We start from the raw sequence: 27,530 nt of genomic DNA on the forward strand, positions 1-27,530 counted from the left end.
AAACGCCTCCAGGAAGCCTTCTGGGATCACAGCAACTCCCTCCATCCTTCCTAATTGTAGCCCTGCCTTGTGGAGGAGCCCTTCCTCTGGGGAGGTGTTCAGCAGATCTCCAAGTGTTGGTCTCTGGGGACGTTGTACTTGAGCTTGTGGGCTTCGAAGAGATTTTCCAGCTCCTTCATGTAGCACTGGTGAAGCCTGTCCACCTCCTCCTGGGAGGGATATGGTGTCTTCTGCACCTCGATGGGCTTCCCCACTGCAAGACACAGAGGTGAGTGGTGGTCCAGAGTAAGAACCACTGAAGGCGCAAGGACCTTGGTGTTCTTACTAGAATGGTCATCTGAGCAGGTAAGCACTCTTTCTCCCTCCCTTTCAATTCTATTTTGCATTACAGATTCTAAGATGTTGGTCAACTTCAAGCTTCTGATATATCAGCAATACAGTCAGCAGGTATTTGCATGCATTATCTCTTCTGTTATGCTAACAATCCTATAGGGAAATCACCTGATATTATTCCTGTTTGACTCTTGAGGAAATGAGGCCCATGGCAGTTAAATAGCTTGTTCAAGGTCACATAGCCAGGAAAAATCAGTACCAGAGTATAAGCGTTGGGGATGTGCACTTAGCCTCTGGGAAAGGTGAATCTGGGATTCTCAGATGCCATGATTGGAAGAGCTTATGTCTGTGGGAGGAGGTGGATCAGAAAGCAGCTGCCATGTCTTCTCTTGGAAATGGTCTGGAGGTAGCAGTTCTATAAACATTCCTAAGTATAACACCACTCAATGCAACAAAATTTTGATAGAGGAGGTTGTCTGAACTCAATTACGAAATGACTGGGTGAGTAGAGATGAACAGCTCTATTAGCACTACCATTGGAACCTAGTTGGAATTCAGTAAGAAACCAAATAGCTGAAAGATGGTGCCAAGTCTATGGGCTAAAACTCATGCCCATTATTTACAAGGAAATCCCTCTGGCTCTCCTTCAGACTGCTGATTGCTACTTTACACACAATTCTAACAGACCTGCAATGGTCTTGTATCTACCTTCTCCAATGACTGTCATTAGACACTGTGGTCAGAATTAAACCCTCTTTGTCTTGCATAATAAAAAGTCAAATACCCTTATCAAACTTCAACTTTGTTACCAATGGCAGGGTGATCTCTTGGAAGTGATTTACCTTCTGTGCGTCTATGTTTGCAATCAATAAAATGGGGATGAGAGGCCCTCCAGTTGAGCTATTTCAAATTCTGAAAGAGGATGCTGTGAAAGTGCTGCACTCAATATGCCAGCAAATATGTAAAACTCAGCAGGGGCCACAGGACTGGAAAAGGTCAGTTTTCATTCCAAACCAAAGAAAGGCAATGCCAAAGAATGCTCAAACTACTGCACAATTGCACACATTTCACACAATAGTAAAGTGGTGCTTGAAATCCTCCAAGCCAGGCTTCAGCAATACATGAACTGTGAACTTCCAGATGCTTTAGATGTTTCAGAAAAGGCAGAGGAACCAGAGATCAAATTGCCAACAACTGCTGGATCATCGAAAAAGCAAGAGAGTTCCAGAAAAACATCTATTTCTGCTTTATTGACTATGCCAAAGCCTTTGACTGTGTGGATCACAATAAATTGTGGAAAATTCTGAAACAGATGGAATACCACACTCCCTTACATGCCTCTTGAGAAACCTGTATGCAGGTCAGAAAGCAACAGTTAGAACTGGACATGGAACAACAGACTGGTTCGAAATAGGAAAAGAAGTACGTCAAAGCTGTATCTTGTCACCCTGCTTATTTAACTTTATGCAGAATACATTATGAGAAATGCTGGGCTGGAAGAAGCACAAGCTGGAATCAAGATTCCTGGGAGAAATATCAATAACCTGAGATATGCAAATGACACCACCCTTATGGCAGAAAGTGAAGAACTAAAGGGGCTCTGGTTGAAAGTGAAAGAGGAGAGTGAAAAAGTTGGCTTCAGTTCAGTTCCGTTCAGTTGCTCAGTCGTGTCCGACTGTTTGCGACCCTATGAATCGCAGCACGCCAGGCCTCCCATGTCCATCACCAACTCCCGGAGTTCACCCAGACTCACGTCCATCGAGTCAGTGATGCCATCCAGCCATCTCATCCTCTGTCGTTCCCTTATCTCCTGCCCCCAATCCCTCCCAGCATCAGAGTTTCTTCCAATGGGTCAACTCTTCACAAGAGCTCACCAAAGTACTGGAGTTTCAGCTTTAGCATCAGTCCTTCCAAAGAAATCCCAGGGCTGATCTCCTTCAGAATGGACTGGTTGGGTCTCCTTGCAGTCCAAGGGACTCTCAAGAATCTTCTCCAACACCACAGTTCAAAAGCATCAATTCTTCGGCACTCAGCTTTCTTCACAGTCCAACTCTCACATCCATACATGACTACTGGAAAAATCATAGCCTAGACTAGATGGACCTTTGTTGGCAAAGTAAAGTCTCTGCTTTCGAATATGCTATCTAAGTTGGTCATAACTTTCCTTCCAAGGAGTAAGTATCTTTTAATTTCATGGCTGCAGTCACCATCTGCAGTGATTTTGGAGCCCCCCAAAATAAAGTCTGACACTGTTTCCACTGTTTCCCCATCTATTTCCCATGAAGTGATGGGACCAGATGCCATAATCCTCATTTTCTGAATGTTGAGATTTAAGGCAGCTTTCTCACACTCCTCTTTCACTTTCATCAAGAGGCTTTTGAGTTTCTCTTCACTTTCTGCCATAGGGTCGTGTCATCTGCATATCTGAGGTTATTGATATTTCTCCCCGCAATCTTGATTCCAGCTTGTGCTTCTTCCAGTCCAGCGTTTCTCATGATGTACTCTGCATAGAAGTTAAATAAGCAAGGTGGCCATATACAGCCTTGACGTACTCCTTTTCCTACTTGGAACCAGTCTGTAGTTCCATGTGCAGTTCTAACTGTTGCTTCCTGACCTGCATATAGGTTTCCAAGAGGCAGGTCAGGGAGTGTGGTATTCCCATCTCTTTCAGAATTTTCCACAGTTTATTGTGATCCACACAGTTAAAGGATTTGGCATAGTCAATAAAGCAGAAATAGATGTTTTTCTGGAACTCTCTTCCTTTTTCGATGATCCAGATGTTGGAAATTTGATCTCTGGTCCTCTGCCTTTTTGAAAACCAGCTTGAACATCTGGAAGTTCACAGTTCACGTATTGCTGAAGCCTGGTTTGGAGAATTTTTAACATGACTTTACTAGCGAGTGAGATGAGTGCAATTGTGAGGTAGTTTGAGCATTCTTTGGCATTGCCTTTCTTAGGGATTGGAATGAAAACGGACCTTTTCCAGTCCTGTGGCCACTGCTGAGTTTTCCAAATTTGCTGGCATATTGAATGCAGCACTTTCACAGCATCATCTTTCAGGATTTGAAATAGCTCAAGTGGAATTCCATCACCTCCACTAGCTTTGTTTGTAGTGATGCTTTCTAAGGCCCATTTGACTTCACATTCCAAGATGTCTAGCTCTAGGTGAGTGATCACACCATCGTGATTATCTTGGTCTTGAAGATCTTTTTTGTACAGTTCTTCTGTGTATTCTTGCCACCTCTTCTTGATATCTTCTGCTTCTATTAGGTCCGTACCATTTCTGTCCTTTATCAAGCCCATCTTTGCATGAAATACTCTCTTGGTATCTCTGATTTTCTTGAAGAGATCTCTAGTCTTTCCCATTCTGTTGTTTTCCTCTGTTTCTTTGCATTGATCGCTGAGGAAGTCTTTCTTCTTGCTAGTCTTTGAAACTCTGCCTTAAGATGCTTATATCTTTCCTTTTCTCCTTTGCTTTTCACTTCTCTTTCACAGCTATCTGTAAGGCCTCCTCAGACAGCCGTTTGGCTTTTTTGCATTTCTTTTCCATGGGGATGGTCTTGATCCCTGTCTCCTATACAATGTCACGAACCTCTGTCCATAGTTCATCAGGCACTCTATCTATCAGATCTAGGCCCTTAAATCTATTTCTCACTTCCACTGTATAATCATAAGGGATTTGACTTAAGTCATACCTGAATGGTCTAGTGGTTTTCCCTACTTTCTTCAATTTAAGTCTGAATTTGGCAATAAAGAGTTCATGATCTGAGCCACAGTCAGCTCCTGGTCTTGTTTTTGTTAATTGTATAGAGCTTCTCCATCTTTGGCTGCAAAGAATATAATCAATCTGATTTCGGTGATGACTATCTGGTGATGTCCATGTGTAGAGCTGTTTCTTATGTTGTTGGAAGAGGAGCAGCAGCCGGGAGGAGCTACCCCACACCTGAGGCCAGGGTGGTGGCCAGGAGGAGCAACCCCACGTCCAAGGAGCAGTGGTTGCATGGGCGCAGGAGTGCCGAGAGGAGCTATTCCACGTTCAAGGTCAGGAGGGGCGGCATTTAGCAGATACCCCTCGTCCAAGGTAAGGCACAGCAGCTGTGCTTTGCTGGAGCAGCCGTGAAGATATATCCCAGGTCCAGGGTAAGAGAAACCCAAGTAATACGGTAGGTGTTGCCAGAGGGCATCAGGGGGCAGACACACTGAAACCATAATTACAGAAAACTGTTCAATCTAATCACCCTAGGACCACAGCCTTGTCTAGCTCAGTGAAACTAAGCCATGCCCTGTGGGGCCACCAAAGACAGGCAGGTCATGGTGGAGAGGTCTGACAGAATGTGGTCCACTGGTGAAGGGAATGGCAAACCACTTCAGTATTCTTGCCTTGAGAACTCCAAGAACAGTATGAAAAGGCAAAATGATAGGATACTGAAAGAGGAACTCCCCAGGTCAGTAGGTGCCCAATATGCTACTGGAGATCAGTGGAGAAATAACTCCAGAAAGAATGAAGGGATGGAGCCAAAGCAAAAACAATACCCAGCTGTGGATGTGACTGGTGATAGAAGCAAGGTCCAATGCTGTAAAGAGCAATATTGCATAGGAACCTGGAATGTCAGGTCCATGAATCAAGGCAAATTGGAAGTGGTCAAACAGGAGATAGAAGATAGCAAGGGTGAACGTCGACATTCTAGGAATCAGCAAACTAAAATGGACTGGAATGAGTGAATTTAACTCAGATGACCATTATATCTACTACTGAGGGCAGGAATCCCTTAGAAGAAATGGACAACATTTGACCATTATGGTCAACAAAAGAGTCTGAAATGCAGTACTTGGATGCAATCTCAAAAACAACAGAATGATCTCTGTTTGTTTTCAAGGCAAACCATTCAATATCACAGTAATCCCAGTCTATGCCCCAACCAGTAACGCTGAAAAAGCTGAAGTTCAACATTTCTATGAAGACCTACGAGACTTTTTAGAATTAACTCCCCCCAAAATGTCCTTTTCATTATAGGGGACTGGAATGCAAAAGTAGGAAGTCAAGAAACACCTGGAGTAACAGGCAAATTTGGCCTTGGAATGCAGAATGAAACAGGGCAAAGACTAATAGAGTTTTACCAAGAAAATGCACTGGTCATAGCATAGTTGGCTTTTAGCTCAACATTCAGAAAACTAAGATCATGGCATTGGTCCCATCACTTCATGGCAAATAGACGCGGAAACAGTGGAAATGTTAGGGGAAACACACTGATTGAAACCGCCTACCCTGACCAGGCACCATAGTAACCATTTGCTTGAGTTGTTTTGTGACAGGAGATCCTGGTAAGGAAGAGGGAACTAATGAGCCTCCATCAACCAGAAGAGTTTAGGAGAGGTCAAAAGGAGACACCACCTGTCCCGCCACCTTCCAGAATCCTTCTCTCTGGCATCCATCTTGGCTGAACAAGTCGTGCAATACCAGGAAGGACTCTGAGTCAGAATGATTGGCTAAGGACAACCCGGAAACTAATCCCACCACCGTAAAACCCGAGACTGCAAGCCATGTGACAAAGCTGTTCTCAGTTCCCTTACCCTACTGCTCTCCACCCGGGTGCCCTTTCCCAATAAAATCTCTTGCTTTGTCAGCAGATGTGTCTCCTCAGACAATTCATTCCTGACTGTTAGACAAGAGCCCAATTTCAGGCCCTGGAAGGGGTCCCCCTTCCTGCAACAAATGGCGACTCTGGCAGGGACTCTTCTTTGCTGAGACTGACATCCTGACCATTCGGGGTACTCAGGGGCCAGCTTGCCTGCCAATGGACCAGACACAGCAACCGCAACTGGGTCATTTTTGTCCCTGGTCTCTTCCTGACGCAGAACAACTGGGCAGAGTGCCCCAACCAGTAAGGAACAAGAGACTTTATTGACCTCTCTTCCCTTCCCTCTTTCTTTCCTCTCCTTAACCTTCCTATCCTTCCCCGTTTTTCTAGTCCCCCAGTCCTGGATGCAGGAATCTAGTCGAAGGGCCTTAGCCTGAGCTGAAGATTGGAGACTGATCACCTCCTCTTGGCAGAGAACTCGAATTCTGGTTCTGGTCTGGTCTGATTTCTGATAGGGCTGAGTTCCAGTCCTCCCTTCTCTGGAGGCCCAGGGTAAAGTCCCATAATGCCTGGGAATCTGCAGGTGACAGGAGATGTCTGTAAGGCCACCCCTTTTGTCCCCCTCTCCCGCCTCCTTCCCCTTCTTCTTTCAACCTGGCTTCCTTTCCTCCCTTTGAAATCTTTGAAGATATTTCTGAGATATTTCCCTTTACTCTGTTAGTACTTGCATCTGAAGTTCTGTGTCTCTATAGGAGGTTTTCTGAGGGACTGTATTCTTGTATTTAAGGGAGTGTCTGATGAGGACTGCCAGGTTTATATGTGTGTGTTTTAACTCTGTGTTCTGTGCTGTGATTTTTGATGACCATTTTGCTTCATCTGGCCACCATTTGGTTTAGACCTGTCACCATTTTGTTAGAATTTGTTTTTCTTTCCCTGTTCCTCGAGACCAGGGCTCTCAAGAACACTTATCTAGACTATCTCTAACTCCTGAGACTGAGGGAAAGGGGGAAAAAGCCTTTAAATTTTTTATTTGTTTCAACTGTTTTTTTATAAACTAGTAAATTTTATATTGTAATATCTAATTAATGACTAAACTTAGAAAATGAAGCTAGATCTTACATTGTGTCTGTCTAAATATGTCTTGGTATGTCTTTGTCTCTGTGTAACATTTTTGAGGTTAATTTGTAAATGAGTTCTATTTAATTGGCTTAAAGAAAGGTAAGGGCTTATAAATCAAATAATTCTAAGTCAAACAATAAATTCCAGGTTCATGTGAACTGGGAAATATTCAGTATTAAATACCTGATATTAATGTTTGTTTGTTGACCTATCTAATATAGACATGTCTTGGAGTAATTAGTATTAACTAGAATATTTTCATTGTACCTAAGTTTAATATAAGTTAAATATTATATCTGTTACAAGTCTGTCAACAAGGAAATTACCTCGAGTGAACAAACTTCTAAAAAAATGTGAATGAGATATGAGCTTTTATATAAACTCTGTTAAGAATAATTATTCTTTAAGAATATCTGTCTAAAATAGTCTCTCCAGACTGGCATAACTTGAATTTCTAAGGGTTGTGCTAAGTGTGCTAAGTGTTGGAAGTCTATTGAATGGTTAGGTCATTTCCAAATAAAATAAGATTTTGAAACGTTTACTACTAAACACTAATTTGCTTTTACAGAGAAACTAGAGAGGTTTGGGACTATAAATGAATAATATTTGGTGCCATCCTAAAATGTTCTAAGAAAGCAAGGGTTTTAGAAATTATCACTGGTATTTATGCTCACCAATCTATAAAATGCTAATATAAAAGTTAGTTCTTGGTTGCTAAAGGACAGTAGCAAGTGTGCTTTCAGTTAAAAAAAAAAGGTATAAAAAATACTAAAAAGAGTTTTTCATGATCAGGATTTTCTAAAATTGGATTACAATTAGTTAGATAAAAGGCTTTTGTTAAGAATGGCACGACCATAAGAAAACTGGTTAGAGTCAACTAGGTCCAAGATGGAGGAGCTGATTTTCACTAGACCTTGAGCCTTGGTATTTACGCCCATTGTGACATATCAACAAGCTAAATGACACACCCATCGACACTGAGTAAATCTGACCGAATGTTCTAAATGCTTTAAATTGATCTTTTTGATAAAACTTCCTAAATCGAATTCTTTTGAAGTTCCTTTGACCTCTAGCTAACTTTGGGGTGCTTCAGAGGGCCCCTGAAACAGCCCAAAGAGAGATATTAAACTGTGTTTATTTGGTTGGTTGCTGCTACTGCTGCTAAGTTACTTCAGACGTGTCCGACTCTGTGTGACCCCATAGACAGCAGCCCACCAGGCTCCCCCGTCCCTGGAATTCTCCAGGAAAGAACACTGGAGTGGGTTGCCATTTCCTTCTCCAAGGCGTGAAAGTGAAGTCGCTTCAGTCATGTCCGACTCTTCCCGCCCCATGGACTGCAACCTACCAGGCTCCTCTGTCCATGGATTTTCCAGGCAAGAGTACTGGAGTGGGATGCCATCGCCTTCTCTGATTTGGTTGGTTAAATTACATGAAAAAGATTATCAAATGAATAACAAATCCTCTCATGTTATAATGTATGGTAAAATTCAGTTCAGTTCAGTTCAGTCGCTCAGTCATGTCCAACTCTTTGCAACCCCATGAATTGCAGCATGCCAGGCCTCCCTGTCCATCACCAACTCCCAGAGTTCACTCAGACTCACGTCCATCGAGTCAGTGATGCCATCCAGCCATCTCATCCTCCATCGTCCCCTTCTCCTCCTGCTCCCAATCCCCCCCAGCATCAGAGTCCATGGTAAAATTACTAATACGGATATCCTAGAAATTATATGGAGTTCTTAACATTTTGATATGTGCTGGTATTTTAATGGAAAACCTGATGACTCCACAAAATCTAACAAAGGACTGAATGAACCAGAGAATACGCTTATTACTTTTATGGTTTCTATCTGAAAAATTACAGGTTTCAATCTTGTGTTTTCTGGGAGTAAGGAAAACCTTCCTCTCAAACTAACTATGAAAATAATTTGGTAAAATTATATGTTATAAACAAAACAGTTATATTTCCTCTCTATCTGACTCTTCCAGAAATTTGAAACTCTTGGGTATCCAGTAAGTTTATCAAATGAGATAGGAAGGTTATCTCATTAACAGGTACAAAAGTCTCAAAAAATTTTTGAGACCTTAAAAAGGGAAGACTTCACCTAAATTTGTTAGGCAAAATCTGTGATAAGCCTTTGGTGTGAGTTTCCCAGCCCTGTTTTATTTTAAAAGTTCAGTCTGAGATTCTATATATGTTTCAGATCAGTTCAGTTCAGTCGCTCAGTCGTGTCCGACTCTTTGCGACCCCATGAATTGCAGCACGCCAGGCCTCCCTGTCCATCACCATCTCCCGGAGTTCACCCAGACTCATGCCCATCAAGTCCGTGATGCCATCCAGCCATCTCATCCTCTGTCGTCCCCTTCTCCTACTGCCCCCAATCCCTCCCAGCATCAGAGTCTTTGCCAATGAGTCAACTCTTCGCATGAGGTGGCCAAAGTACTGGAGTTTCAGCTTCAGCATCATTATCTCCAAAGAAATCCCAGGGTTGATCTCCTTCAGAATGGACTGGTTGGATCTCCTTGGAGTAAGCGTCTATTAATTTCATGGCTGCAGTCACCATCTGATGTGATTTTGGAGCCCAAAAAAATAAAGTCTGATACTGTTTCCATTGTTTCCCCATCTATTTCCCATGAAGTGATGGGACCTGACGCCATGATCTTCGTTTTCTGAATGTTGAACTTTAAGCCAACTTTTTCACTCTCCTCTTTCACTTTCATCAAGAGGCTTTTGAGTTCCTCTTTACTTTCTGCCATAAGGGTGGTGTCATCTGCATATCTGAGGTTATTGGTATTTCTCCTGGCAATCTTGATTCCAGCTTGTTCTTCTTCCAGTCCAGCGTTTCTCATGATGTACTCTGCATAGAAGTTAAATAAGCAGGGTGACAATATACAGCCTTGAAGTACTCCTTTTTCTATTTGGAACCAGTCTGTTGTTCCATGTCCAGTTCTAACTGTTGCTTCCTGACCTGCATACAGGTTTCTCAAGAGGCAGATCAGGTGGTCTGGTATTCCCATCCATTTCAGAATTTTCCAGTTTATTGTGATCCACAGAGTCAAAGGATTTGGCATAGTCAATAAAGCAGAAATAGATGTGTTTCTGGAACTCTCTTGCTTTTTCCATGATCCAGCGGAAGTTGGCAATTTGATCGCTGGTTCCTCTCCTTTTCTAAAACCAGCTTGAACATCAGGAAGTTCATGGTTCACGTATTGCTGAAGCCTGGCTTGGAGAATTTTGAGCATTACTTTACTAGCATGTGAGATGAGTGCAACTATGCAGTAGTGTGAGCATTATTTAACATTGCATTTCTTTGGGATTGGAATGAAAACTGACCTTTTCCAGTCCTGTGGCCACTGCTGAGTTTTCCAAATTTGCTGGCATTTTGAGTGCAGCACTTTCACAGCATCATCTTTCAGGATTTGAAACAGCTCAACTGGAATTCCATCACCTCCACTAGCTTTGTTTGTAGTGATGCTTTCTAAGGCCCACTTGCCTTCACATTCCAGGATGTGTGGCTCTAGACGAGTGACCACACCATCGTGATTATCTTGATCATGAAGATCTTTTTTGTACAGTTCTTCTGTGTATTCTTGCCACCTCTTAATATCTTCTGCTTCTGTTAGGTCCATACCACTTTTGTCCTTTATCGAACCCATCTTTGCATGAAATATTCCCTTGGTATCTCTAATTATCTTGAAGAGATCTCTAGTCTTTCCCATTCTGTTGTTTTCCTCTATTTCTTTGCATTGATCACTGAAGAAAGCTTTCTTATCTCTTCTTGGTATTCTTTGGAACTCTGCATTCAGATGCTTATATCTTTCCTTTTCTCCTTTATTTTTCACTTCTCTTCTTTTCACAGCTATTTGTAAGGCCTCCTCAGATAGCCATTTGGCTTTTTTGCATTTCTTTTCCATGGGGATGGTCTTCATCCCTGTCTCCTGTACAATGTCACAAACCTCATTCCATAGTTCATCAGGCACTCTATCTATCAGATCTAGGCCCTTAAATCCATTTCTCACTTCCCCTGTATAATCATAAGGGATTTGATTGAGATCATACCTGAATGGTCTAGCGGTTTTCCCTACTTTCTTCAATTTGAGTCTGAATTTGGCAATAAGGAGTTCATGACCTGAGCCACAGTCAGCTCCTGGTCTTGTTTTTGTTGACTGTATAGAGCTTCTCCATCTTTGCCTGCATAGAATATAATCAGTCTGATTTCAGTGTTGACCATCTGGTGATGTCCATGTGTAGAGTCTTCTCTTGTGTTGTTGGAAGAGGGTGTTCGCTATGACCAGTGCATTTTCTTGGCAAAACTCTATTAGTCTTTGACCTGCTCACTCCGCATTCCAAGGCCAAATTTGCCTGTTACTCCAGGTGTTTCTTGACTTCCTACTTTTGCATTCCAGTCCCCTATAATGAAAAGGACATCTTTTTTGGGTGTTAGTTCTAAAAGGTCTTGTAGGTCTTCATAGAACCATTCAAATTCAGCTTTTTCAGCGTTACTGGTTGGGGCATAGACTTGGATTACCGTGATATTGAATGGTTTACCTTGGAGACGAACAGAGATCATTCTGTCATTTTTGAGATTGCATCCAAGTACTGCATTTTGGACTCTTTTGTTGACCATGATGGTTACTCCATTTCTTCTGAGCAATTCCTGCCCGCAGTAGTAGATATAATGGTCATCTGAGTTAAATTCACCCATTCCAGTCCATTTTAGTTCACTGATTCCATAAATGTTTTAGCAAAATAAAAAGTCTATGATCAATTATGGTCATATAAATCATCAGACCAAAATTAGTGAGAACAGACCTATTTTGGAAACAAGCTAGCCTTAATTTGATTATATTTGGTAAAAATGAGGGTAATTTTAGGGAGAAAAAGATATTTTAATAAATGTTAAATCCCAGTTTGTTAATGGAGATCTAACAATGAGGTAGTAAGACTCATTTCTTGGACAGTTGTTTGCTGTTATGTGGTATTAATGTAAAATTTAATTGAAGTCTTAAAGAACACCCTAAGTTTGTTTCTGAAGCTTATCTCAGTAATCTATCTTTGGATGAAGATCAGATGCCTCATGACCAGCAACCAAGACTGGAAAAAGACATAATTTAAGGGACTGTCTCCAACCTGGATGGAAGTGTTAGGGGAAGCACACTGATTGAAACCACCCACCCTGGCCAGGCATCATAGTAACCATTTGCATGAGTTGTTATGACAGGAGATCCTGATAAGGAATACGGAACTAATAAGCCACCACCAACCAGAAAAGTTCGGAAAGGGTCTAAAGGAGACACTGCATGTCTGTCCACTTCCCAGAATCCCTCTCGCTAGCATCCATCTAGGCTGAGCGATGCGTGCGCCACCAGGAAAGACTCTGAATTAGAATGATTGGCCAAAGACCACCTGGAAACTAATCCCATCACCATGAAACCCGACATTGTGAGCCATGTGGCAGAGCAGTTCTCCTGGGTTTCCTTACCCTACTGCTCTCCACCTGGGTGCCCTTTCCCAATAAAATCTCTTGCTTTGTCAGCAGATGTGTATCCTCGGACAATTCATTTCTGAGTGTTAGACAAGAGCCCAGTTTCGGACCCTGGAAGGGGTCCCCCTTCCTGCAACAGAAGGACTTTTTTATCAGGTACTTTTAACTAGCTCATGCACAATGAAACTGCAGGAAAATTAACTCTTAGATTAATTCCCACTTCCAAAGGCCCCTACACTGGATTGGTCTATAGAAAAGACAGCTAACCTGATCGCACCTTAAAATGATGCTCAAACAGGAGAAACTACACTACACCAGGATGAGAAGATGACATCAGAGGTAGACAGCTTACCCAAGATGCTGGACCTGACTCATATGATCATTTATAATGTTTTCTTGATTTCTTAGACCTTTGCATATAAATCAAATGCTTTTCTATCATAGGCCTGATCCTATGGTAGTTTTAGAAATCAATCCACTTGTTGGGTTTGCGGCCAATTACCTGTGTCTAGTTCTGGGTTACCTTGGTAAGCTTCTCTGCTACAAGACTCTAACTGGTTGGCCCCAAGAAAATTTACTTAAAAAAAAAATTATAGTCATATTCAGGTCACTGTGATATTACTAGATGGGATCCCTCACTGGGCCAATTAATAATGCCTTCTCTGACTCTGGTCATAAATTTGAACTTTTTTCTATTAGTCAAGCTGAATCAGAGCAACAAGAAAAGTTTCAGCAAAGGAGGAAAAAAATCTCCCACTATTATGGGATGGATTTATATAGATAACACCAGGCTATGGTAATTTAGGCTTAAAGTCTCCTCTGTGTTGGAAACAATTAAATCATACTAAGGATAATCAGTCTAGTAACACTAGAAAACTGGGCTATGTGCCTTATAGACGGTGGTGCCAGTATATAATTTCCCTGGAAGATAAAGATTCTACAGAGTAGACTAAGTCAGATGACCTGAGATATACTGGGCTACATCCAATGGAAGCTCTTAACTTGTGACTTTACTAATACTGCTGGCTATGTTATTTGTATTTCACCTGTTTTACAAAATTGCTGTTTCTTACACTGCCAAATGTGTGTCTGAGGCCTCTAATAGAATAATATACAGTCCCATGTGAGATCAATGTTGATAACAGTGTAACTCTAGATATGGGAAGAAGCAACAAGAGGGAATATTTTCCTGGGCTAAGAGGCTAGCAAGACAGGTGGTCCAGAGAATTTTGGATACTGTTTTATGGCCTAGTCCAGTAACAGCACATTGAGTGGCCTGTCAACAAAATCTTTGCCAAACCTGAGAATGGACATTCTCAGCACCATGGGATAAAATGGTCATGAAATGCCCCCCTCAAAATCATGGTCAAGTTTATGAGCAAAAAGGGGCTCTGCCAAATGAAGACTGACACTTGCCATCTACATCTACAAAGATTAACTCATGGCCACCGCAACTTCTGACTTTCAATGCCCCTGAAAGGAGTTTAGGGTGAAAATCAGGAATGAGGCACTCTGTGCTCTGGGAAAAACTGGCAGAACAGGCCTTCAGATAGTTAGATCGTTTCAGGAGATTTTATGAGTTCCAATTCTTGCATCGTCTCATACCTAGAAAAACTCTGATGTCATTAACGGTGACATCTGCTTTCGCTATTAAGGAAAATTTTACAATTAAAAGTCAAAATAGAGTAGCTATGGTTCAGACATCCTGGGAAATAACTAGGTGATACTATGATACTATGGGTGTAATTTCAGATTAGACGTTGTATTGCTAAACACGAGTTTTCTGAGTTGTGTCAGGCTTAGATGCCACCATTCTCAAAACAATGTCTGCTGGAAGCTAGTAACTGCAACCTTACTTTTTATAAAACAAGGTAACTGACTCCCTGGCTACAAGTCTCCCCAAAGTGCCAGGTCCAGACTGAGTTTCAGGCCTATTCTTCTAAAAAGAAATGAGATTTATTTTGTCTACTAAATTCCAGTTATCACTCCTCCAACTACTTCTAACTGGGTCTGTTACACCAAAATGGCAGACCAAGGGATTGAGATTTTAATCATACAAGACTCAGATCTAGAACTTGGAACTCAAATACTTCCAATTCAGTGTCTACACTCCAAGCTGAGGCAGTCCTATGCCCCATTTTGACAGGAAGTTATCACAGTCATAGTTGCCCTGTTCCCTAAGTGGATGAAACTGGAGCCTATTATACAGAGTAAAGTAAGCCAGAAAGAAAAACACCAATACAGTATACTAACACATATATATGGAATTTAGAAAGATGGTAATGATAATCCTGTATGCAAGACAGCAAAAGAGACACAGATGTATAGAATGGACTTTTGGACTCTGTGGGAGAGGGAGAGGGTGGGATGATTTGGGAGAATGGCATTGAAACGTGTATACTATCATGTTACAAACAAATCTCCAGTCTATGTTTGATACAGGATACAGGATGCTTGGGGCTGGTGCACGGGGATGATCCAGAGAGATGATATGTGGTGGGAGGTGGGAGGGGGGTTCAGAATTGGGAACTCATGTACACCGTGATTCATGTCAATGTATGGCAAAACCAATACAGTATTGTAAAGCAAAGTAAAGTAAAAAGAAAAATTAAAAAAAGAAAAGAAAAAAAAAAACTGAACAGGACTCTGTGGGGCTCTGGAGTAGAGATATGTTCTGTGTTCTCCATTTCTTGTCTGTAGGATATAAGCTTCATTCAGCCTCATTGACCTTCCCTGAGTTCCAAAGGGTGGATTCAAACAATTGCTAATCAGGGAAAGGAGGGGATACAGAAACAGGAGAAACAATCAAAGATTGGTACAACCTCCAGACAGAGTCCTGGTTCCTACTCAAAGAAATATGCATAACAATGTCTTTGAGCCACCACCCAGGTGGAGGATGGTAACTTCAGACTGAACACAAGATTCCTGGAGCACAGCTCTGTTGCCTCACCACCAACCAATCAAAAAGGGTCACAAACCCTGCAACCCTCACCCCAAATGTTGCCTTCTGTTTCCAGAGGCCAGAGATGACCATCCTGTTAGGTCTCCTGTTTGGCCCCTGTCTATTTCATCTCTGAAAAGGGCCAACAGTTTCAAACTAAATTGCTGTTATTATAAGGGTGAATACTGGTTTCAGGCAAAAAAATACCTTGACTTAGATCTGGTAGAGAGAGACTTCTGCTCTGCTAGGCAGGCCTACGAGTCTTCCCTGGTGGCTCAGAGGTAAAGCGTCTGCCTGCAAAGCAGGAGACCTGGGTTCAATCCCTGGGTTGGGAAGATCTCCTGGAGAAGGAAACGGCAATCCACTCCAGTACTCTTGCTTGGAAAATCCACTCCAGTACTCTTGCCTGGAAAATCCCATGGACAGAGGAGCCTGGTAGGCTATGGTCCATGGGGTCGCAAAGAGTCGGACACGACTGAGCGACTTCACTTTCACTTAGGCAGGCCTACGCCCTATGCCCATGCACAGCAGGAAGAAATTAAGAAGAAAGAGACCTCCACCCCAATTCCCAAGAAGTATCTTAAGTATGAAGTCTCTCAGGGGGGAGTTGTTAGGGGAAACACACTGATTAAAACCACCCACCCTAGTCAGGCACCGTAGAAACTATTTGCGTGAGTTGTTTTATGACAGGAGGTCCTAGTAAGGAATAGGGAACTAATAAGCCACCACCAACCAGAAGAGTTCAAGAAAGGTCGAAAGGAGACACCGTGTATCCGTCCACCTCCCAGAATCCCTCTTGCTAGCATCCATCTTGGCTGAGCGATGCCTACACCACCAGGAAAGACTCTGAATTAGAATGGTTGGCCCAAGACCACCCAGAAACTAATCCCATCACCATAAAACCTGAGACTGCAAGCCATGTGACAAAGCTGTTCTCCTGGGTTCCCTTACCCTACTGCTCTCCACCCGGGTTCCCTTTCCCAATAAAATCTCTTGCTTTGTCAGCAGATGTGTCTCCTCCAACAATTCATTTCCACGTGTTAGACAAGAGCCTAGTTTCAGGCCTTGGAAGGGGTCCCCTTCTTGCAACAGAAACAGTGTCTGACTTTATTTTGGGGGGGGCTCCAAAATCACTGCAGATGGTGATTGCAGCCATGAAACTAAAAGACGCTTACTACTTGGAAGGAAAGTTATGACCAACCCAGACAGCATATTGAAAAGCAGAGATGTTACTTTGTCAACAAAGGTCCATCTAGTCAAGGCTATGGTTTTTCCAGTGGTCATGTATGGATGTGAGAGTTGGACTGTGAAGAAAGCTGAGCACCAGGGAAATGATGCTTTTGAACTGTGGTGTTGGAGAAGACTCTTGAGAACCCCTTGGACTGTAAGAACATCCAACCAGTCCATTCTAAAGGAGATCAGTTGTGGGTGTTCATTGGTGGGACTAATGTCGAAGCTGAAACTCCAATACTTTGGCCACCTGATGTGAATAGTAAATCATTTGAGAAGACCCTGATGCTGGGAGAGACAGAGGGCAGGAAGAGAAGAGGATGACAGAGGATGAGATGGTTGGATGGCATCACCACTCAGTGGACATAGATTTGGGTGAACTCCGGGTGTTGGTGATGGACAGGGAGGCCTGGCGTGCTGAGATTAATGGCATTGCAAAGTGTCAGACGTGACTGAGCGACTGAACTGAACTGAACCTCACAAGTTGCTGGGAAAACTAAGCCGCTGCATGTAAGGAGCCAGTGCAGTGCCTGACACAGGCAGGGGCACAGTGATCAGTAGAGGCTCCTGGCCATTGTGCTCCTGTTACTCTTCTCATTCTAGACTGCCTTTCATAGGCTTACTTGACGGTGTGTCTGTTTCACACACTGAAAAGTGTGCTCCACAATGTCAAGGGTGTACTGCTCTATGTCCAGGTCTCCTTGCCGCCCAAGCCCAGGCCTCTTACTCTATAGCCCTTCCCCTCCCAGCCCGGGTCTAGGCTCACCCACAGTGGTGATGGGTCGGCGGTAGGGCATAAGACCAAAGCTGTACTGGAAGACTCCACGGCCATAGAAGAGCGGGATGGAGCCTCTAAAGTTCTTGTGAAGTCGGTCCTGAATCCATCGCAACCAGGAACCAGGAGAGTTCTCAACCTGCTCATAGATGTCATTCTCCCCAAAGGAGAAGATCGGCACCAGATCTGCCCTAGAGGGAGACAGGAGAGAGGGCGCATGGAGGGGCAAGAAGGCATAAGCTGGTCACCTAGCTTCCTGGAGGGACCTAGTGAGCAGGAACTGGAACAGAGGACAGAGCCCTGGGACAAAAGTAGGAGGCCTTGGGTGTCTCCCAGACCTGTCATGGTCTTATTTTAGAATTTCAGGCAGGTCATGGCTCTTCTCAGGGCCAGTGACTGGCACTCAGATTGATACTGAGTCCATGCTCACTCTGCTTGTCACAAGATAGGCTAGTGAATCTGAGACAAAGTGTTGGGATGAGAAAGGGACTTATTTGGTGTGGCTGACCAAGAAGATGGCAGGCTAGTGCCTCCAAATAATAATCCTGAAGGGCTGATTGCCAAGTTCTTTATGGATCATAGATTGGGATATAGGTGAGGAAACTAACTAAACAGACTATGTGATCCTTGCAAATGTCCCCTAGAGTGAGGCGCCTCAGGCAGGAGAATGTGTTAGTTTCACTTCCTTACATCATTTACAGGAGGGCAACTCAGGTTATCTTCCTTAGCCAGCTCATTATGCCTTCCTACGCTAACAAAAGCTGCAGATGAGGGTTAAAGTCACAAAAGCAGGTCCAGCACAAGTTCAGGATTAACCCTTTCTGTTTACAGGATCATAAGACAAAACAGAATACTGCTGAGAGTCCTCCCAGATATAAAACATCTGCAGTCATTCTGGGAAAATCTCTTCCAGCTAGCTTAGTATTCTTCACTGATATTTGAAATAGGAGAATAGCTCTAAGTTATGTCTTAAGCTCCATTCTCCCAGAGTTCCTAGATCTCTGCTGTAATGCAACCTTTCAGCAATATGACCTTTGACACTTAATCCCTTTAGTTACAAAATCTTCCTTCTAGAATCTTCTCTGGGTATGTGGGCCTGAGACAGTGCGTCTATCACCAACATACAATGTTCATTGTTAATGAATGGAGACGCTGCCTGCCAAATAGGATCTGCATTTGCCTCTGCAGTCTTCCCTCTAAACTACAATCCTTGCCAATCTCCAGCCCTCTCCCCAGTACCCATGCATCAGGGCCAGCCTGATGAAGCCCTTGCGGTTCCGCAGCACCAGCTTGTAGGCTCCAGGCCTGGCAGTCAGTGACTCCTGGATGCCCCCAACAACAATGGACAGCAGGTTGCCACCTCCTTTCCTGTTCAGAATGTGAGCAGCACTCTCCTTGTCTGATGAGACCAGCCCTGGGGAGAGAGGAAAGCAGTCATGTACAGTGTGAAGGGGGCAAGCACGGTTCAGGAGTATGTGACTTGGGCTCTCCCCAACTCCCCAGCTGGGAGTCCCCTGATGACAGGCACTGAGTGTTACCCCTTTTCCCAATTCTCCCACCAAGGCCAGCACTGAGTACAGAGCTGTGGGAAATGCTTCTTTTGGGTCTCATCTCCTTGTCTACTACACATTCACTTGGAAGAAGTATGGAACAATCAGGCGTCCTCGTTAAAAATCCCTCCTCTGTCTTCAGCCCTCATAGTCCTGGGATAGAAAGAGAGGAAAAATTCACCTGAAGACATGATGTAATCCCTGTAGACCGGGGCCCAGAAACACCAGTGCATCATCATCAGATGTGAGCGGATGCCTGGGAAAACAGAGGAGAAGCCCGTGCCCTCCGTGCACAGGTTGGTAAAAGCTCCAGTGCAGAGGATCCCATGAGGGTGGAAGCCAGCAAGGTAGTTCCGGGAGGGGTCCAGCTCGGCAGTCTTGACAAGCTGCAGGGACAGCAATCTGGTGAATCGGGGCTGCACCCACTCCCCCCAAACCCCACTCCAATCTCCCTGCTGAGTTTCTGTGCTGACCTCTTCTATGTGTCCCCTGTGCCCAAGTGCTATCACACCCCATGTGAGTGTCCTGTGGTGAGAGATGCCCTGTCTGGGGATCCTTGACACCAGTGCAAGCATGAAGCAGAGAAGACGCTCAGGGAGACTATGGAATGAAAGGGAGAACACAGTACCACGAATGGATGAGGCCAATGCCGCCTGCCTGGGAAGGAAGAACTGTGCCCAAGGCAAAGCTAGGACTCCTGGGAAGAAGACTGGAGACAGGCCATTGTCCCATGTGAAGGCAGACCTTGTTCCAGGCAGAGCCCTACCAGAATGAAGGAGTCATCAGGGAGTGAGCCTCTCACCAAGTTTTGCGGTATCTGGAGTTCTGTTCTGGGTAAAGAGCTGGACTGCTGAGTTCCTGTGACTCGGTGTAAGAGACCCCAGGATGCTGAAGGTAGAGGTTGGGAGGAAGGCCATGAAGTCTCTAGTGATGCCCGCAGGTGTGGGTGGAGACGGGTCAGGGAGGTGTCCTGTCAAGTCTGCAGCACTTCCTGACACCAGGTCACAGCCTGACCACAGCACTGCACCCCTGCTCAGGCCTTAGGCTCTGTAGACACTGCTGTTCCTGGATATGAACTCTTACACAGAAACCCAGCTCCTGAACTGATCATCAGGATGAAGAGGAATCAATTGTCATCAGGGAAACACTGCCTGAATCTGTACCATTACCATGTTAGGAAGCCCATAAGATGCATTTAGAAAGCTCCAGTGCTCAGAAGTAGTCTCCTAAATTCTCTAGAAACTCTACCATTAGGCTCTAGCTCATAGAGTCACAGCACAAAGGACTGTGAGTGGAGTACCCCAGCAGAATTGTTAGCACAGAGAATGTTGCTTGCCTGCCTTCAAGTCAGCAACGACTGTAGCTGCAACTGACAATGGGCCTTGAAAGGAATCCAGGATGGAAGAAAATAGGATATTGGTCAGAGAGTGAGGATGCACATGCAGGAAATATTGCAGTGAGCCCAGATTTTGTTTCTCCCCATATGTAGAAAAACATGAAAATCATTAACTGGAGATGTCTGCGTTTTGACTGGCAGTAATCTTTTGATGTTTAGCTACATGGCTGGTTTGGCTTTGTTTTTTCCAACAAAGCCCCATAAGTACTGACTTCTCCTGTCCCTTTTAGAACAGCTCCTCAGAGATTTCTGAGAGGCTATCTCTGAATACAATCCTCAGTAAGGCATTGGAACAAAACACCTGACAACTCTAAGGTTGTACACTTGTTTCCAGTAGACAGCAGAGCCTCCCTGAACCCCCCTATCCATGGCCACCAAAGATCCCTGCAGGGCCTGTGCTGTTGAGGTGTGTGGATGACTTGGAAGTTGTCCTGGGAGGTGACAAGAGTCAGACTGTGTGAGCCACAGCGCCTCCTGCAGGCCTCAGTCCAGGACTGAGGGACAGTCCAGGACAGGGAGGTGAAAGTGCATGTCATCTCTCCCTCTGCTGGCCGCTCTGTGGTACTGCCTGCCGTCTGCAGTGGTTCTCACCACAGGCCTGCAGTGGCTACAATCCTGAACCCTGTGCTCATGAAATTTCTGCAAAGATGTTTCCCACAATGTCAGTAGTGTCTTATGCGAGAAATACTCTGGAGGAGATACCTGGTTACAGGAGGGACAGAGCAGACACAGATAAGACTGGCACAGAGACGCTCAGCAGAGTTTTCTGCCAGATGTGCAAAAGACAGCAGTTCCAGGTGATAGGAGAGCCAGATGCTGTCCTCAGAAGCCCCAGATCATCTGATGTCTCATGGAATCCACACAACCCAATGATGTATGTGGCAGCATTTCCACTTTACACATGAAGAAACTGAAGCTCAGAGAGCATGTGTAACTCACCTAAGGTCATACACCTGGCATGTTGCAGACCCGGATTACAACCTATGATGTCTACTCACAGAGGTGACACAGTATCCATTCTTCTCTCCTGTGTCCAGAGAAGGCCACCTGTCCCTGCCTGGCACCTCTCTGTGTCCACATTGCCTTCCTCCTCCTGTCCCCACTAGATAATTAACCATCACAACTGCCTACATCCAAGGGTTTAGCCTGTCTGGGATTCAGGAATGGAGCAAACGTCAGCTCACTGAAGTTCAAGGGCCTGCATCCCTACAAACTGATCCTTGGGCCCAGGCTCCAGGGTACAAAATGGACCTGAGGTACCATGAGCCAGAGATCAGGGATTAAGAGATAGGCAGAAGAGGAGGAAGTGGCTGTTTAGTGGCTCCCTGGGGAAACTGAGATTCAGAATGAACACAACTCTGTCCAAGGACACGTAACAATTCAAACACACAGGGGCAGGATACACCCTGAGGGCTCTCTGCTCTGTTCCTATTCTCTGAGCCAATGCACACACTTTAAAAGCAGTCAAAGAACCTGCTCTGTATCCTCGCTCACACCTTCTTCCCTATCAGGGTATCAGTATCATCATCTGATAAAATGTCAGCCAGATGCTCTGAAAGCTTGTTTCCATTACAGATTCCTTCACACCAAACTTAGACTGTGGAGGGATTCACACCTGTCAGATACATAAGTGTGTGGCACTACATGGCCTACTGGGTTCCTCAAATCCTGTTCATTCATCAGTTGTCATAGTGGCCTCACCTCACGGAAGTTGGACAAAAGCTGATTCTTCCCCTAGCCACATAGTGGTAGAAGCCTGTCGCCTGCTCCCGTCCCAGTATTCTGCTCCCTGCACACAGGGTCACACTTCCACATGGACACGTGGGGACTATGGTCCTGACCACTCCCTAGTCAGCCCCTTACTCACCGAGATGGGGAAATAGTCCTTTGTGTACTTCCATATGGTCCAGTTCCTTATGAAAGCACTCTGCCTGCCCGCCTTCCGTGGCGTGTCTCGATCCAGGTACCACCAGATCGCATACAGGATACTGATCATCCAGAATCTTGTGAACAGGAGGCCAATGAAGACTACGTAGCAGATCAAGTCTGGGAAGGGAAGCAGGAACCATCAGTGGTCAGAGGTATGAAGGAACGAGCTCTCCCCATATACCCAGCCCTAGCAGCACTGTCCATTCCAGCCCTCCCCCTAGGAGGAAGAGACCAGCTTCCCAAGGTTTTGAGGAGGACAGAATGCTGTAAACACCACCAGTGTCACATTGAGAGCCTGGATTTGAAACCAGTTGGCCTACTCACATTGTCCCACTGCACCAGATCGCTTACTCATTTGAGTCTTCCCCCTCCACCTCCCTCTCTGTCTGTACACCAGATGCTCAAAAGAGGCCTAATGGAGATGTGACTGGATGAACTCTTTCTGGTATCCATTCTTTAGAACCCCAGGGGAAAGATATTCTTTCTCCCCAGCCCACTTCCTGTCTACCCTCAGCCCATCTTTCCATAGATAAATCCCACCACATTCCCCCTTTAGTTAAAGACCCCTCATGACTTCTTATAACTTTGACGCTCAGCTCAAGCAACTCAGCCCAAACTCAAGCTCCTCACTGGTGGCCCAAACCCTCTCTTGTTCCACTCTCACTCATTACATGCACCTCATGTTCCAGCTACGCTAAGTTGCTCAGTTGATAAAAATCCCTGAGCTCTAGCTTTTGCTGAGCTCTTTCCTTTGCTGCCAGGCCCTGTCCTGCTGAAGGAAGGAGGGAGGAAGAGGGCAACTCAGGCCTGGTCTGTTCATCAGGACTGCAGCAGGGCTAGAGACAGCCCCAGTGAACAATTCCTCCCAGACTTATGATTCTGAGTCCCTTCACAGGATAATCCTGGTTTTGACTCAGGGTCAGGTGGTCTTTGGGACTGTCTTTAATCTGATGCTAATTGAGCCTCACTGTTAGAGAACATTGTGTCCTCTCCATTCCACTCCCTCCACTGAACACCCTTTGCTCATACTCATAAAGAAGTTCATCCCCCAATTGTAGTCCATTTGAAAGTAGGGCAAACCAGGACTATCATTCATGTCCAACTTCATGCAGCAGTGGACTTCTGACCCAGTCTGAATAGTGCATGTGTGGGCGCTAAGTTGCTCCAGTTATGTCTGACTCTTTGCAACCCTGCGGACGGTAGCCCTCCAGGCTCCACCGTCCATGGGATTCTTCAGGTAACAATACTGGAGTTAGTTGCTATACTCTCCTCTAGCGGATCTTCCAGACCCTGAGATCAAACCAGCATCTCCTGTGGCTCCTGCATTGCAGGCAGTTTCTTTACTGCTGAGGCACTGGGGAAGCCCAGTCTGAGTAGTAGCAAAATGCATAAATCAAAGTAGTTTGGGGCTCACAGAGGCTCGCTTTCTTCAGAGCACCTCCAGCCTGTCAGGTGCTGGTGGTTAAGCCGTGAACAACGGACAGGAATCCCTGCCCTCCTGGTGCTAACTTCAGGGTTGTGTTTGGAGTGCTTTGTTTTGTCCCTTCAATATTAATGATGGTAAAATATGTTCACCATATACTAGTCATCGATATGACTCTTTGGTAGTTTATTATTTTTTTAAGTTTTCATTCAGTTCAGTTCAGTTCAGTTTCTCAGTTGTGTCCGACTCTTTGAGACCCCATGAATCGCAGCATGTCAGGCCTCCCTGTTCATCACCAACTCCTGGAGATCACTCAAACTCATGTCCATCGAGTTGGTGATGGCATCCTGCCATCTCATAGTCTGTCGTCCCTTCTCCTTGTACCTTCAGCTCCTCCCAGCATCAGGGTCTTTTCCAATGAGTCAACTCTTCGCATGAGGTAGCCAAAGTACTGGAGTTTCAGCTTTAGCATCATTCCTTCCAAAGATATCCCAGGGCTGATCTCCTTCAGAATGGACTGGTTGGATCTCCTTGCAGTCCAAGGGACTCTCAAGAGTCTTCTCAAACACCACAGTTCAAAAGCATCATTTCCCTGGTGCTCAGCTTTCTTCACAGTCCAACTCTCACATCCATACATGACCAGTGGAAAAACCATAGCCTTGACTAGATGGACCTTTGTTGGCAAAGTAATGTCTCTGCTTTGAGTATAGTTTATTTACATGTTCTATTAGTTTCAGTCGTATAGGAAAGTAAACCTGTTAAACTCATACCCATATTGACTCTGGCTTTTTTTTTTAAATTTATTCCTTTCCTGTACAGATCATTACAGAGCACTGAGGAGAGATCCCTATGCTTGCAGCAGATTCTATTGTTATCTATTATATATACAGTAGTGTTGTGAATCCAAATCTCCCAATTTATCCTCCCCCCATCCCCTGGTAACCACAGGTTTCTTTCTACTTCTGTTTTGTAAATAACTACTCTGTACCTCTTTTTGATTCTGCATATTAGTGATATCATGTGATATTTGTCTTTTTTTGGCTATCTTCGCTCAGTTTGACAGTCTCTAGGTCCATACATGTTACTGAGAATGACGTTCATATGTTCCTTTTTATGACTGAGTAATATTCCATTGCTTGTATTATGGCATCTTCTTTATGTATTACTCAGATGGATACTTGGGTGTCTTCCACGTCCCAGCTATTGTAAATGTGCTATTGTGAACACTGGGGAGATTCTATCTTCCAAATTATGGGCTTATGACAGAAGCCTTATGGAGAACAGTATAGAGATTTCTTATAAAACAATTAGAATACAATAGGACCCAGAAATCTCCCTCCTGGAAATATGTGTGAAATTATTTTTGAGAGTCAATTTGGTGTAATTAAATTAATTCACATTGTTGTGTAACTATATCAACCTTCATCTCAGAACTCTTTTCATCTTCCTAAACTGAACCTGTGTACCCATGAAATTAGAACTTCCATCCATGTCGAGAGAATAAAACCAACTTGTTAATAGCGGTTCATTGTAGGGTAGGATTTGGGGGAAATCCTTAACTTTTAGAATAGACATTTGATTTCGATGTGTTAAAACAGCATGTATTTGCTTTTCAGACAGAAAAAAGAATTTTAAAATGTGGGCATTTCTACTTGATCAGAAAAACCTCCCCCATCTAAACATCCCTCACTCTGGCCTCTCCTTTGAGTACAGCAGGCAAAATCCTAACTTGGGTGCATTTTTCAGCCCCTAAAGAAAGAAAACACCTTCTTTCCCCTCATAATGACAAGAAGGAAAGATGCAAAATCCCACTTTACTGAGACCCAGAGAGGGTATTCAGGTTGGCTAACCTCATACAGAAAACTAGCAGGATGAGTGGTAGTTTCAACTCTATTATGTCCATATCATGCTCCCAACATTCATTCATTCAACAAGCATTTATCAACATTAACTCTTCTAGGAGATGGAGATGCAGATGAGAGCAAGCCCAACTATCTGAAAGGAGCTTACCTTCCTGCGTGAGTGTGTGAATTCTAGAGAAGAGGAAAGAAACAGAATAACAAGTAACCCACTGGAAAGTACTTGTTGCTGGGGCCTGAGTCCTGAGTAACAGGTCCAGGTTGAACTTTCTGGCCACATCATTGCCCCTCCCCAAAGAACTGCACTAGGCCAGCATGAACCATCTGCTCATATGCGCATATGTGCAGCATTTACTGGCCTCCCGGGAAAACTTACTTTCCTGATGGCCTGTACATTCTGTCTTGTACATTTATCTCCTAATATCTTTGGAAAAGAGCCCCTTCTCTCCACCCACTGCCAGCCTCCCTAGACCACGGTAAGTAATCTTTTAAGACCCAGATTGTAAGCATTTCAGACAATGGGGCTCAAGAGGCAACGTGGAGGATATTGTATAGGCGCAAAATCATTTGAAATGCAAAAGGCATACTTTGCTGATGGACTGTACAAACACAAAAATAATCAGGGGACTAGCTTTCAATTATGGCTCTATGAGGTGACAGCTGATATAGCTTGTGCCCTTGTAATTGAGCAAGACCTATGCAGCCTTCCTGGGAAAGACCTCTCGTGTCCTCTGCCTGCCTCTTATTTGTAGAAAATCCTCAGCTTCCTAAGCCTTCACCAAATTCCAAAAATAAAATTATAAAGAGAAATCATAAACATGAAAGAAAACAGTCCCAATCAAGAAAATAACAGTTTAACCATTCCACAAATTCAAAACTTTTTAGTTTGTTCCCAAGAACCATAGATAATATTGAGACTCATCATTGAGCGGTTTTGCAGATATTGAACTCCCAGCAGGTGGAAGAGGTTGCTCACCAGTGCATAGACCTCAGACCAGGGGAAACCAGAAGGCTGATGATGGTGACTCCAAGTTACTTCACCACCATCAATCAGACGATTCTCTAGGAGTTGATCATGCACCCACCATCTCTAGTTCACCCAGTCTCTAGACACCATTCCCTGGTAATCAAAGAGGTTTCAGGCATTTTGAGCCTTAAGTCTCTGGACTCCTTGATTGGGTCCTGTAATAAAGCCTGCACTTTCTTTGACCACAACCCAGTGTCAGTATAGGAGCTTTGCTGTCTTCCCACAAGCAGACCCAAATCTGATTTGCTAACAACTGCTCCCTGTCATCTCTCTCCTCCAACACCCCAACACAGAAGATATTACAGCTTGTCTCCCACAGATTGGACCTTGTCACTCCTGTACGTAAAGTCCTCTGGGGGATCCCCTTTGCCCTTGAGATAAGAGTCAAGGTACAAGCTACTGTTCCTGGCATCAGAAGGTCTGGATGCCTTTTCTCAGTCCCCTCCTTCTAGCTCCAGGCCCAAGGTTACTTGACTCTCTGTCCTCCTCTGGACACTCCCAGGTCCCAGGCTGAGCTGAGGTGGACACAGACAGTCAGACACACACTTCTTTTGGCAAATCTCCCCCAAGGCCCTGTGAGCAAGATGTCCCTCATGCCAGGTGATCCCCAGGCACTGAGCTCAGCATCCACCTTAGGACCTGTATCTTTCCCCATCAATGCACCATGTGCACCTGAAACGGCAGGTGTCCATGACCTCCCAAATCCATCTCAGCTTTCCTTACGCAGGGCCAAGTAAGAGAAGATCAACTGCAGGACCGCGAAGGTCTGCAGCCTGCGTTCCAGTGGCACAAACAAAGGTGCAAACTCCACCATGCTGATTCCTCTGCTTCCTCTGGAGGCTTCTCTGAGCTCTGCTGTGGTCTGAGACACCTGCTGGGTTTTGTT

At 44.4% G+C, this 27,530-nt stretch overlaps 1 protein-coding gene across 2 annotated transcripts; it reads right to left on the reverse strand.

Annotated features, from left to right (window-relative positions):
• LOC102179090 (2-acylglycerol O-acyltransferase 2) lies at positions 1 to 27,518 on the reverse strand. 2 transcript variants are annotated; one of them, XM_018059331.1, is made up of 6 exons: positions 27,368 to 27,518; positions 22,274 to 22,452; positions 19,192 to 19,396; positions 18,700 to 18,874; positions 17,452 to 17,651; positions 1 to 253 (listed from the first exon to the last, which is right to left on the reverse strand). In XM_018059331.1, exons 1-6 carry the CDS (start codon positions 27,456 to 27,458, stop codon positions 99 to 101), a joined length of 1,005 nt encoding a protein of 334 aa, XP_017914820.1. In that variant the 5' UTR covers positions 27,459 to 27,518; the 3' UTR covers positions 1 to 98. The 2 variants fall into 2 exon arrangements, with proteins under 2 accessions (XP_017914820.1, XP_017914821.1); XM_018059332.1 differs by having other exon boundaries at positions 27,317 to 27,406.

The sequence above is a fragment of the Capra hircus genome, chromosome 15, assembly GCF_001704415.2.
Source record: "Capra hircus breed San Clemente chromosome 15, ASM170441v1, whole genome shotgun sequence".
Lineage (NCBI taxonomy): Eukaryota > Metazoa > Chordata > Mammalia > Artiodactyla > Bovidae > Capra > Capra hircus.

What these genes read in the sequence shown, in the direction of transcription:
- LOC102179090 (XM_018059331.1), bottom strand. Translation starts at nt 27,458, where the DNA reads ATGGTGGAGTTTGCACCTTTGTTTGTGCCACTGGAACGCAGGCTGCAG. An exon ending in CTTCTCTTACTTGGCCCTGC is followed by an intron (nt 22,453 to 27,367) that starts GTAAGGAAAGCT and finishes TTCCCTTCCCAG; the next exon opens with ACTTGATCTGCTACGTAGTC. An exon ending in GGATTACATCATGTCTTCAG is followed by an intron (nt 18,875 to 19,191) that starts GTGAATTTTTCC and finishes CTCTCTCCCCAG; the next exon opens with GGCTGGTCTCATCAGACAAG.